The sequence below is a fragment of the Neopsephotus bourkii genome, unplaced genomic scaffold, assembly GCF_033783945.1.
Source record: "Neopsephotus bourkii isolate Nb327-2 ecotype Australia unplaced genomic scaffold, CSIRO-AGI_Nbou_v1 NB_1638, whole genome shotgun sequence".
Taxonomy (NCBI): Eukaryota; Metazoa; Chordata; class Aves; order Psittaciformes; family Psittacidae; genus Neopsephotus; species Neopsephotus bourkii.
This window is the reverse complement of record NW_026902113.1, coordinates 8,644,029-8,657,638: the sequence shown is the minus strand read 5'-3', so window position 1 is coordinate 8,657,638 and position 13,610 is coordinate 8,644,029. Positions and strand designations below refer to the sequence as shown.

The 13,610-nt window shown below is 40.0% G+C and overlaps 1 protein-coding gene across 1 annotated transcript in view; it reads left to right on the top strand.

Annotated features, from left to right (window-relative positions):
• The window catches only part of MTMR6 (myotubularin related protein 6), an 82,724-nt gene that overhangs the window by 58,420 nt on the left and 10,694 nt on the right, over window positions 1-13,610 (top strand). The window contains exons 3-9 of the mRNA XM_061374623.1: window positions 573-689; window positions 2,559-2,721; window positions 3,400-3,557; window positions 4,117-4,245; window positions 5,474-5,608; window positions 6,823-6,955; window positions 12,972-13,081. Coding sequence (XP_061230607.1) covers window positions 573-689; window positions 2,559-2,721; window positions 3,400-3,557; window positions 4,117-4,245; window positions 5,474-5,608; window positions 6,823-6,955; window positions 12,972-13,081 — 945 coding nt within the window. The remainder of the gene's footprint in view (window positions 1-572; window positions 690-2,558; window positions 2,722-3,399; window positions 3,558-4,116; window positions 4,246-5,473; window positions 5,609-6,822; window positions 6,956-12,971; window positions 13,082-13,610) is intronic.

Below are 13,610 nucleotides of genomic sequence, written 5' to 3'. Positions count from 1 at the left end.
GATCTAGATTTTTAAAGTTGGTGAAGACATAAAAGACAGTAGATACCTAAAATCGAAGTCCGGAGGGACATCATTTTTATGGCTTTGAGTCTGCAGAGCCAATGAAACATGTTACGGAGATGAGCTCTTAATTCATTCAGTGCTGACATCTCAGTAACAGGAAATTGTTAGTGTTTGTTTGCTGTTTTGGGGAAGGAGTCTAAAAGCTTATTAATGTTCTTAATTATTTAAAAAAAAATTGGTATCTTGGTCTGTTTTTCTAGTAAGTAACCATGGTAGTTACGTACGTGGATTAAGTATTCAGAGTCTAGCATTGTGCCTTCATTATTCACTTCTGTACTGAAACAGGATGTTGTAGCTAGTCAGTCTTCTCAAAGCTTGTGTGACCACTATTGTATTCTTAATAGTTTAGCCTGAATATTTGTATGTATGCTCTGTTATGCTTTCTACTGTTTTCTACCGACAGACCTTTTTGCAGTTACTATTTTGCTTTGTGCAAAAAAACCCACCCCAAAATTAACTTTTGCTCCCCCTCCTTTTTTTTTTCTTTTTTTTTTCTTTTTTTTTTTCAGGTTGAGCAAGTGAGATTACTGGATAGGTTTAGCACAAGCAATAAGTCACTGACGGGAACTCTATACCTTACAGCAACTCATCTGTTATTCATAGATTCAAGCCAGAGAGAGACATGGGTAAGGATAATGAATGCTTGCACCTCAGAAGCTGAGGTTCTCCAGCTGCATTTGTGTTTCCTGATCTAAGGTTAAATTTGTTTACTGAAATGTTCATCGAAGTTATAAGTTATTCCCCACACTCCCCTTGTTCGTGAGATCATAAGTTAACGATTTATGGATTGTACTCTTGCATGACACTGCTGCAGTTGAAATTGGGTATTGTTGAAAATGTTCACTTCTCAAGCTGCTGTAATTTCTTCTGTAGCCTTCATTTGTGTTCCTGAATGTGTGGTGGTTTTCTTTGAATAACTGACTTGCACCACAATTCAGAGGCGGCAGTAGGAAACTGATAGGTAGTTTCAGCATCAGGTTTAAAATTTCTGTGTTAACTTACTTTGTGTTTAGAGTCTGCCTAAGTTAAATGAGACAGAAAAATCAAAAGATCTAGGCTTTTATGAAATACTGAAGATTCCATGTCCTTTTTTGAGTGGCAAGCAGCAGTTTCTTCCGAAGTCATCATCTCTGGAATAGAATGATGCAGAAGGGGCTTCAGCTTTTTGGTGACCCATGCCAATGTTGTGCCATCAAAGTTGGCTAGTACAGTGATTCCCATTAGCTTTTCTGTTCAGGGCCCTAATGACACGCATGTGGACATCAAGGTCTGGCTTTCCCTGTAGCTCAGCTACCTGGCCAAATGAGTGCCTGTCATCCTTCAGGATGAAATTTCATTTCCCTGGGTGTGGTTAATTTTTTTCCTGTAGGTATATTTTTCTGGTTTAGCCTTCATCCTGTATCCTGGTTGTCCAACTAGGTGCTTCATGGTGCTTTCAAGAAATTATTTTTCTCCAATTTGTTCTTGGGTACAATGTACAATTTTATACAAACCAAATTGTATCCTTTCAGGCAAAATGGGTTACTGGGGAGAGAACATGATTCAGAATCATTATTTGTGTCTCCCTGTGCACTATGTTAAAATGTTTCATTTTGGGGAAATTGTGCCTGCATTCAGATTACTGCGTTTCTGTGGTCATAATGGAAGCACCAAGTATAATTACGATAATGTCTTCAAGATAGTTTCTTTGTAAGTGCATATTTGGCAGCATAATTTTCAGATGCCTATCTAATTCTGATCAGTATTCAAGAGAAGATGATTGTTTCTGTGAGGTAATTAAAATTCTACAAGAAGTAATGTATCTGTGGCTTTCTTCCTGTGATTGAACAGTTGTTAGTTTCCTAAGTGTTACATAAATTTGCCACAAAGATAAATCTATCAAGGGCTTTTGTATATCCATTACTGACAGTCTTCAATAAAGTGGTTGAAAGGCAAAATTTAGCTGATTGTCATGTCTACATAACACAACGGATAGTACAGATGTTTTTCTTATCTCCTGTTCATTCTGTAGATGTTGAGTACTAGCATTCTAAAATCTTCATCTTCTGTATCTTACATTTCGAATTGCTTTTCCTGGCTTGTTCTGTTTTGCCTGAAAATTCTGAAATATGTTCCTATAGATCCTTAAAATAAAAAAGCATCCTGTTTGGGTCCTGCCTAATTAGAAGTAAGCTTGTCAGTTAAAAAAGTTACAGAGGAGTAGCCACACTTTTGGATTTAGAAGGTTGTTTATTATTCCTTACAAACATTAGGTAGCACTTCAGAATATGAAGTGAGAGAATAACTGTATTTTGAAAAATTATATCCTGACCAAAATGCCAGTCTTGGATTTCTTCTTCTAAATTTATTTCTTTTTATAACTAAATGATTGACAAAATCAGTCGAAATCCATATTCATCATAGCTTAATGTGCCTTACATCTATTCTTGTAAACAGTACGTATGCTGTTCTCATTTTTCATCAGTGTGCTAACACTGAGGTTTTATATGCTGCAGATATTGCATCATCACATTGCTGTAGTGGAAAAACTTCCCTTGACTACTTCTGGCTGCCCTCTTGTCATCCAGTGCAAGAACTTCAGGATAGTTCACTTTGTTGTTCCCAGGGAGAGAGACTGTCATGACATTTATAACTCTTTGCTTCAGCTGTCAAGAACAGGTAATACTTCGAACTGTAAAAGACTTTGCAGTATATACCTGAATGGTGGTGGTGGTAAATCTGTGGCTCTTAATATTTTATTTTTTTATGTGCATTATGTAAAAGTCAATAAATGGGTTTGGTATGTAGAGGAATTTTAATGGTTAAGTATTCATTTCCATACAAATTCAGAAGATGTGTTGTCTGGCTCTTGTAGGTCGCTGGTCTTCACTAAGGGAATGTGAGATTCCTGTATTGTTTTGCCTTTCTAGTGTTATTCCTAAAATTGTGACTGTTAGTGCATATAGTCTCTTAATTGGTGTGCTCCATGGATAAAATGCTTGTGAAGTTTTCTAATAATTCTGCCCATTGCCTTGTTTAATTTTGTCAGTTTCCTTTTTGTGACTGCCCTCTGCTTTACCCATATGGAATTAGAAATGTCCCTGCTGAAACAGGTCATGCACACTCAAGAAAGCTCTCATAATCTACCTTTAACTAAGTATCTATAATTGTCAGTTAACTGTATGATAAATATATGAAGAGTGTCAAGTATCTATTTAGTCTTGCTTCTGAGAATCCCAAAGCCTGAAACTTTCTCTGCAGTTTGGGCAATTTCAAGACGTGCAAGCTGTGCTGCTTTTCTCCACTCAGACCTTTCTGGGGACAACTCATTACTTAGTCTTATTCTTTACCTTTTAGCAAAATATGAAGACCTGTATGCCTTCTCTTATAATCCAAAACAAAATGAATCTGAGCAAGTCAAGGGCTGGCAGCTTATTGATCTAGCAGAAGAATATAAGAGAATGGGAGTGCCAAACGCAAACTGGCAGTTGTCTGATGCAAATCGTGATTATAAGGTGAGTGCTGTAATGGAAATATGTTTTGCTTTGCATTTGTTTCTGCTCTTTCCTCTGACTCTACGCCTGTAGAAAACAATCTAATACTATGAGTATGCTTACCTGTTTGAAGACAGTCTGGTGCTCTGCAACGTTGTTACCTCTTAACTAAGGATTCTGCTTGAGCATTTGCAGTGTTGGCTGTGGGCGACAGTGGCTGTGGTGGTGCAGCCAATTCCCAGATTAATTTTCATTTTACTTTATAGTCTGCAAATACTAAAAATGAGGGAAATAATGTCAATATTTTATTTGAAACAAAGTCGTAACATTTCTGCTGAAGTGGCATTCTTGAGAAGTGAGTGCAAGTATAGCAGTGCTTAACTGTGTAACTTGGGTAACAATTTGTACTACTTTATCTGTGGCTTGTCTCCTCTTCCGAGCTGTTTCTGTATATATAAAGAAACATGTTAGTGTTTAACCTTTGCCTTATTTCACCTACAATCCCTCAAATTGGATACTATATTAGTATAGGCTTTGTGCCTTGTACATAAAGTTTGGTTTGTGTGTCTGTCTCTTTCAGATTTGTGAAACCTATCCCAGAGAACTTTATGTTCCCAGAACTGCAAGCAAGCCCATAATTGTTGGTAGCTCCAAGTTCAGAAGCAAGGGAAGGTTCCCAGTTTTGTCATATTATCATAAAAATAAAGAGGTATGGTGTGTGTTCCTCTTAATACAAATGTACTGAAGAGTATTTCTTAGTATTTGGCAGTAGTTCAGGATGGGCAAGGGGGTAAGTACAGTGACATGTATGAGAATGGTGTAACTCATGATAACCTTAAATACAGCTGATGCTAGTAGTGTCTAACAGGCTCTTGAATTAAGCTAAGCCAGGTTAAAAGAAATCCTTAAGTAATCAGTTGAATCTCTTAAAGTTTTCAGAGACTGACCTTAAGATAAATGAAAACAGCTTTTTGTCAAGTGATCTGTCTTCCTTGATATATTAAGAATAAAATCTGTTAGATCAAATACTCGTGCCTCCCCCTACCAAGAAAACCCCAAAACAACAACAAACCCCCCCCAAAAAAAACAACCAAAAAAAACAAAAACCCCACAACAACAGGAAAAACCCCAACAACAAAACAAAACAATAAAACATCACAAAAACCTCACCAAAACAATAGCACTGGTTTGGTGGTGTGGTGGTTTTTTGTTTTTTTTTTTTTTTGTTTTGGTTTGGTTTTGTTTCTGTGTTGTGGGGTTTTTTTGTTTGTTTGCTTGTTTGTTTGAGCAATTTGCAAAAACTAGAGGATGATAAACAAGATTTTGCAAGGTGTGGTAGAGTGATATGAAGCAGCATCTGCCCTGTCTTGGCTAGGGGCATTATCTTTGAAGGGAGAGAAGGGCTGTCGCCCTGCTGAGTTGAAGAATTTGATGGATGAGAGCTAAGCTACTGGGTGCATTTGAAGATGATAGTTATTTGTAAGATGTACCTGGTGCCTTAAGAAATGCAATATATGACTGAAAATGACATGGTGAAAATTACATTAGATGATAACATATTGTACTTGCAATAATAAAATTGTATTTGCAGTAGTAAACCCATAATTTATATAATACTAAGAGAGCAACTTGCTTTCAGAAAGTGTATTTTTTCCGGCCTATACTTTTTTGAACTTTTATACTTGGGGAAAGCATATATAAACTGGTACTTGCCGACGTAGATGAGCCTGAAAAAAAGTTTTGATAAAGTTTTTAAGTTGTAGGTACTGTGTGTGAAGGTCTGCAAGCGATGTGTTTAAAAAAAGTTAGAACACCTAAACTTTTTTTAGCTTAATGCTGTTATCTGCCAAATGAAACAACTTGTTTCAGCGTCTTTTTAGAAGGATGCAAAGCATTTCAGCTACAGGTATTAATTTTATCTTTGTTTTGTGTGCTAGGCTGCAATTTGCAGATGCAGTCAACCTCTCTCAGGTTTCAGTGCCAGGTGCCTGGAAGATGAACACATGTTGCAAGCCATCAGTAAAGCAAATCCTTCAAATCGCTACATGTACGTCATGGACACCAGACCAAAGGTACATACGTATTTGAGGCTCTACAGACTTGCCTGTCTTCCTGAACATAAGAGTACAGGGTTACAGTGCAATTCTGAAAAAAATTAGTTAAGTAGGACTCTATCATGGGCAAAAATGTTCTTTAAAGGTAAAGTTAAGCTTCACTAGTCAGGTATTTAATTACTTTTTTTTCTTAATGAAGTTGAATCCCTTTCAGGATTCCACTAGAATTCACTGAGTATGCTGCTGAACTTCTGAAGAGGTGTATTTAAAAACATGCTAAATTTAACTAAGGAAGATATAGGGGAAGTTCTTATGTAGCATTCTGAGGTCATCATAGAATCATAGACTGGTTTGGGTTAAAAGGGACCTTAATGATCATCTAGTTCCAAATCCCCTGCCATGGGCAGGGACACCTACTAGACCGGGTTGCTCAAGGCTCTGTCCAGTCTGGCCTTGAACACTGCCAGGGATGGGGCAGCCACAGCTTCTCTGGACAGCCTGTTTCAGTGCCTCACCACCATACTTCATCCCTGTCTAATTAAACTGAATTATGTTGGCGGAGGGGGGGGGGGGGGTGCCATGTGTTGGATTGTGGGGTAAGTCACTGTAGAATCATCTGCTTTTAAATTAGTCTTCATTTTACTCAAATCTCTGAATGCAGGAAAAACATATCTGGAAAACAAGTATCTAAAGTGAAAATCCTGCACTGTAGGATCTGCACTTATTTTTCAGCATTAAATCAGGCTGACAGACTGAAACTGAGCCAACTGTTGTTTTTTATAATTGTAATTTTTATAGCTGCAGCAATTTATTAGCTTCTTACCTCTAAACCCAACGTTTTTAGGATGCCTGGAGAACACATTTGATTAGGTCTGGGCCTTTCAATTTTTAGGTTAATTTCTTCGTAGTGGTTTTGCTCAGAAATAAGTAAAGCTTTACTAATGGAAGTACAGAGGAGAGAATAGGAAACCATTAAATGCATTATTCAGATATGTCAACTCTAAACACAGACTGACTCTTACTTTTTATATACTGTGCCTCTTTTACACTTGAATGCTGTCAAGTTGATTTGCCACAAACCTTTAATTCATTGGATTCTGCTTATCATATGTGCTCTTGTGTGTTTCTTTTCCCAGTGTATTCCACTGAAATTCTATGACTGTGTTTTCTTAATTTGAGAGTTTTTTTGTTTCAAGTGATGTTTTTCAATATTTTTATTTTGCTCTTTTAAGCTTAATGCAATGGCAAACAGAGCTGCTGGGAAGGGCTATGAGAATGAAGACAACTACTCTAACATTAGGTTCCAGTTTGTTGGCATTGAAAATATTCATGTAATGAGATCCAGCTTACAGAAACTTTTGGAAGGTATGTTCTAACTGTGCTATAACAGCGTATATGAAAACAGGATAAATATTTTTCTTAAGTTTTTCATAATAGCTTAACCAAATTTTATTGATATTCCTATATTTTACTCCAGCTTTGTGTAGTACCAGTTTGCTGTGATCTGTGATAATGAATTACCTTAAACCGAGTTTAAATAAACTCGGTTTTAAACAAAATCATGAGTAGTATCTTTAGTTGGTCTTCAGATCAGGTTTTGGGGTAAATTAACACAGTTCTACTTCAGTCTGTATAATTCACTGAATTTTGCTGAATGCCAGTCTAGTAGTAGAAAGTATCCTTCGGGTCAAAGAAGAAGACATATGCAATAACTTACTTCTCAGACCCTTGCAGAAATATGCCATCAGTGGACTGATCAGGAAGGAAATGCTATGAAAATGATTCATAGCTCAAAATGAGGAAGATGTCTTTTTAACTTCTAGCTTCCCCAGACGTGCTGAACTGAATGTTCTCAAATTAGGAATGTGATGCCAATGACCCTGTTAGTTCAACAGCCATTGTAACCAGCACTGTCCTCAGTTTTATTTATAAAAAACTACTGTTATTTATTGATCATGTGTCCTGCTCCTTGGCTCTTTGTCTATTTGCCTGATTAGCCCTCAGAATTGAACAATTACGTTTACAAGCAATATGTAAGACATAATCCTTCCCAACAAAATTTTGTAATGGGAGTACACCATGAAGCATACTACGGGGATTTACAGTCTATTCTTTGATTCAGCTGATTTTTATTGCACTGAATACAGGATATTTAAAAACTGTTCTTAAGTAGTGTGTCAGTGTGGACATGATGACTCTGCTCCCCTGTTGGGCATCTGTACAACAGCAGCGGAAAAATCATAGAATCATGTAATAGTAAGTTTTGGAAAAGACCTTAATGTCATCAGTTCCAAGCCCCCTGCCATGGGCAGGGACACGTTGAACTAAGCCATGTTGCCCAAGGCTCTGTCCAACCTGGTCATGAAAACTGCCAGAGATGGCAGCTTTGCAACAGAGATTCACAGCTTCCTTGGGCAACCTGTTCCAGTGCCTCACTACCCTCACAGTAAAGATCTTCTTCCTTATATCCAATCTAAACTTCCCCTGTTTAAGTTTTAACCCGTTACCCCTTGTCCTGTCACTACAGTCCCTAATGAACAGTCCCTCCACAGCATCCTTATAGCCCCCCTTCAGATACTGAAAGGCTGCTATGTAGTCTCCACACAGCCTTCTCTTCTCCAGGCTGAACAGCCCCCACTTTCTAAGCCCATCTTCATATGGGAGGTGCTCAAGCCCTTGATCATCCTTGAGGCCCTTCTCTGGATTCGTTCCAGCAGTTCCATGTCCTTTTTAATTTGAGCACACCAGAACTGCACACAATACTCCAGGTGCGGTCTCATGAGAGCAGAGAGGCAGGATCACCTCCTTTGACCTGCTGGTCACGCTCCTTTTGATGCAGACCAGGATACTGTTGGCTTTCTGGGCTTAGAGTACACACTGCTGGCTCATGTTAAGTTTCTCATCAGCCAACACCCTGAAGTCCTTCTTCTCACGTAGACTAAATTTTTGGCTGTGGTGTTAAAGTCTAGTTTTCATATATTCAAAAATACAGTACTGTGTGTCAGAGAAGATTGAACTCTGGTAAGCAAAAAGGTTTTGTCTGTCAAAACCCAGCATTTTTGCAGGAAATATTTGAGGAAGAGACTCAATAGCTGCTGTGGTTTGCCAAGTATGTTTTGATGATGGAAGTGTGTTAACGAAGAGGGGTTTTTTGAGGGTCGTGTAGAGTGGCTGTATGGGGTTGTTCAGGGTTTTTTCATTTGTTAAAAACAATCTCTGCTTCCGACCCACTGTACTTCAGTCTGCAGGTTCTAGTCACCTCTTGAGCTGCTGCATGAGGCATTGCTAGTTGTATGTTAAGGACAATCAAGCAATGGAACATAGAGGTTTTGGGTCTCAGATGCATTCAGGGCATGTGTCTATGATAGGATCCATATAGCCAAAACTGTCTTAAATGATAGTTATTTTGAAGTAGCTAAAGATCTTAGTAGTACTATAAATCATATTTCAATCTTTTAGGGAGCGTAAGGGACTGGAGAGGTGTGGATTGGGTGTACCCCCCCAGCATTTTAACTGTCAAAACAGTGTCAGTGCAATTTCTTTGTTTCGTCACTAACAAGTATAAAAATGTCTGTTAACTCAGAAATGGAAAGTAATTCTTCGGACTCAACACGTGTTCTTATCTCTGCCTTGGCCTGAATACAGAAGAAAATACAGAAGTCTGGCTAGAATGGGGAAATGCTAGTGGTGAAATACTTTTACCCAGCTAAAAATTCTGATGAAAGAAGATTTTGACAGCAGTGTCTGGGTGAAAACAAACTGAGGGCTGGAAGCCTGTTTATTTTCCAGCTAAAAGCTTGTGCTTTAAACTACAAGGTACAGAATGTAGGGGTAGGCATTGCCTTGTCTGTCCAATCCCTTCCATCCATGCAGATGTTTGAATTTACAGACATCTGAATATTTTCATTATCTTTACCATGGAGTTGTGTACAGGTTTGTGTACTGTTGTGATTGAACAAATGTACAGAACCACTGGTGTACAGAGAGTGTGAGCTATCTGAATGGATCAGATCCTTGGCTGATTTCATCGATGTGCTAGACCTTTCAGAAGCACACTTGACTGATGCTGCTGTCTCTTTCAAAGACTAGGGAAAACTAACATAGGTTTTGCTGCTTTTACTGATATTTACAGATTAACATTTAAAATTTGGTTGTCTGCCAGGGTTTCTTGATGTTTTGTTACCTCATTGTGCTGTGGTTTGCTAGATAGTTTGTAGATGACAAAGATCCAAAGACTTTAGAAAAGGTGCTGGAATGCTTACTTGGAAAGCCTGTCTTTGTTACAGCATTCAACAGCAATTGGCACTCTTCTGAGCAATGGGGAGTATACCAAAGCTTTCATGGCTGAAAGCTGAGAACCATGTAGTGCAGGAAAGGTCCAGGAGGCAGTGGTTTGAGAGGTCATAGCCTTCATTAGGTTAGGGGATTTGACTGAACGTGAAATTGTGTCACAGAATGACTTGGTGAATTTTGTTCTCCACTTTCTCTGCTGATTCACTTCTTCCCGTAGTCAGAGATAAAGATTATTTTGTGGCTGCTGTCTGAATATCCCCACTGATAACTTTTGGCTACAGAGCCTTCTTATTTCAATTTGGGGTGCACTACCTTAGAATTGGAGAATTGTTTTAGTTGGAAAAAGACATTTAAATCAAGTCCAACTGTTAAGCTTGGTAGAAAGCAGGCTTCTACTGTGGCAGGGGCAGGTAGTGATGGAGATGGCAAGCTCGAGTATCTTCTTTTAGAATCGCATGTAGCTGAAGGGATTCTACAGGTACATAGCAAATAAAAAACAGACTAGGGAGAACGTAGGCCCCCTCAGGAAGCTCTCAGCTGAACTAGCTACACAGGATTTGGAGAAGGCTGAGGTTCTGAATGACTTCTTTACCTCGATCTTCACTGGCAAAGGCTCTGACCGCACCACCCAAGTCTTGGAAGGCAGACACAGGGACTGTGAGAATGAAGACCTTGGGCCCACTGTAGGAGACAATCTGGTTCGAGGCGGTCTTAAAAATGTGAACGTGCACAAGTCCATGGGTCCTGATGAAATCGATCCATGGGTCCTGACGGAGCTGGCGAATGAAGTCACTAAGCCGCTGGCCATCATATTTGAAAAATCGTGGCAGTCAAGTGGAGTTCCCAACGACTGGAAAAAGGGAAATATAACCCCCATTTTCAAGAAGGGGAAAATGGATGACCCGGGGAATTACAGACCAGTCAGTCTCACCTCTGTGCCTGGCAAAATCTTGGAGCAGATTCTCCTGGAAGGCATGCTAAGGCACATGAAAAGCAACAAGGTGCTTGGTGACAGCCAGCATGGCTTCACTAAGGGGAAATCCTGCCTGACCAATTTGGTGGCCTTCTATGATGGGGCTACGGAACTGATGGACAGGGGTAGAGCAGTTGATGTCATCTACCTGGACTTGTGCAAAGCGTTCGACACTGTCCCACACGACATCCTTGTCTCTAAAGTGGAGAGACATCAATTTGATGAATGGACCACTCGGTGGATGAAGAACTGGCTGGATGGCTGCACATAAAGAGTTGTGGTCAATGGCTTAATGTCCAGCTGGAGACCAGTAATGAGTGGTGTCCCTCAGGGATCAGTGTTGGGACTGGTCTTGCTCAACATCTTTGGTAGTGACATGGACAGTGGGATTGAGTGCACCCTCAGCAGGTTTTCCGATGGCACCAAGCTGTGTGGTTCGGTTGATACGCTGGAGGGAAGGAATGCCATCCAGAGGGACCTTGACACGCTTGTGAGGTTGCCTGATGCCAACCTCATGAAGTTTATCCAAGCCAAGTGTAGGGTCCTACACCTGGGTCAGAGCAACCCCAGACACAGCTACAGGTTGGGCAGAGAAGAGATTCAGAGCAGCCCTGCAGAGAAGGACTTGGGGGTGCTGGTTGATGAGAAAATGAACATGAGCAGGCTTCAGTGTGTGCTCGCAGCCCAGAAAGCCAACTGTATCCTGGACCGCATCAAAAGGAGCATGACCAGCAGGTTGAAGGAGGTGATCCTGCCCCTTTACTCTGCTCTCATGAGACCTCACTTGAAGTATTGTGTGCAGTTCTGGTGTCCTCAACATAAAAAGGACATGGAACTGTTGGAACAAGTCCAGGGGAGGGCTGTGAGAATGATCAGGGGACTGGAGCACCTCCCACATAAGGATCAGCTGAGAAAGTTGGGGCTGTTCAGCCTGGAGAAGAGAAGGCTGTGTGGAGATCTCATAGCAACCTTCCAGTGTCTGAAGGGGGCCTATAGGGATGCTGGGGATGGACTCTTCGTTAGGGACTGTAGTGATAGGACAAGGGGTAATGGGTTAAAACTTAAACAGGGGAAGTTTAGATTGGATATAAGGAGGAAATTCTTTCCTGTGAGGGTGGTGAAGCACTGGAACAGGTCGCCCAGGGAAGTTGTGAATGCTCCATCCTTGGTGGTGTTCAAGGCCAGGATGGACGAGGCCTTGGGTGATATGGTTCAGTGTGAGGTGTCCTTGCCCATGGCAGGGGGGTTGGAACTTGATGATCTTAAGGTCCTTTCCAACCCTAACTATTCTATGATTCTATTATTCTATGAAGTTATGTTAGCCAGCAAGTATTTCTTTTATCATTGCCAGAAGTTTGTCATGTGTTGACAGTAATGTAACTTTGTGAGTTGCTACTCAGTATCGTATAAGAAGATAATCTTTCTTGTTTGTGAGTTGTGTCCATGTTTGAAACTTTCAAGTTAACGCCTCCTGCTGCTATTCTGGGAGTCATCTTTTCTTTAACTTGAGTCCTTCCCTGCCCTCTCAAGTGATACTACTGTTATAGAATCAAAGTTTGCTAAGAAAACATGCTAGAGATCAGTCAGAATTATAGTATGTCAGAACTGGAGATAGAAAATCTGGATGGTTTTCAGTTCATCGCCATGTCCTTGTAGTGCGTTTGCGTTATTCTCCTCAGCAGAGTAGATAAGGTGATGAAGCTCTGGCAATCTGACTACTCTGAACTTGTCTGGATGCAGCTGCTTCCTTCTAATAGTTGTACTTTTTCAGTATTTCTGGTAAGCTTTTGGCATTTCTGTTGCCTTACCCTTACATTGTTCGGTGAGGCAAGGGTAAGGCTCCATGTTGGGGTTAACCAGTGTATTTACTTTAAATATTACTTTGTCAAAAAGTCAGAAATCTTACTCTTGTTATTTATAGTTAGTGTAGTTCTACAGAGTCAAAAAACATTTGTTAAAAGTGTTAAAAAACATTTAATGGTGGTTTCCTGGAAGATTTCTAATCAGTTTACAGCATGGGGCATTAGAAACAGCATACAATTATTATTCTTTCTCTGTTGCAGGTTATAGGTAGCTGTAACTGCTTATGGCTTTCTAACTCTTGGTTTCTTTCAGTCAGTGGCACAAAGGGTTTGTCAGTCAATGACTTTTTGTCTGGTTTGGAAAGTTCTGGATGGCTGCGTCACATCAAAGCTGTGTTGGATGCTGCTGTCTTCCTAGTCAAGGTAACTTGCGTGCTGCTGCTTTGTTTGATAGGAGGTTGACTTGCCACCAGGCAAGTACAGTGTAAAATTGTAATTTGTACAGTGTAAAATTCTGCAACTGACCTTTTTGGAGGTAGGTGCTTACTATATAGATACATTGATACACTATTTTAAGTGGATTTGATTTGAAATGTTGAATATGCCAGCTGATGTTTTGGGGTATTTATTTTCTTAATGCTCTTTGGTCACCTTACTGGGAGATGAAGTGATTTTTATGTTGCCTGGCCCATTTAGGTATTTATGAAAGTTGTAGCCAGTTTGGTGGTAGATGGAGCAAATTGTTATTTAGTGTACCCTGAAAACCAGAACTCCTAGGGTTGGAGAAGCCTAGAAGAAATGGTAGAGAAGCCAAACTGGCTACGTTGACTTCATTGGTCAAGGAAATGGGGCTCTTTATGAAGAGTCTTTGCAAGGCACCTGTGAAGCCAGTAGCTTGACCTGAGGGGGGCTGAGTGAAGAAACAAAAACGAGATCGTTGTTGTTACTGAGA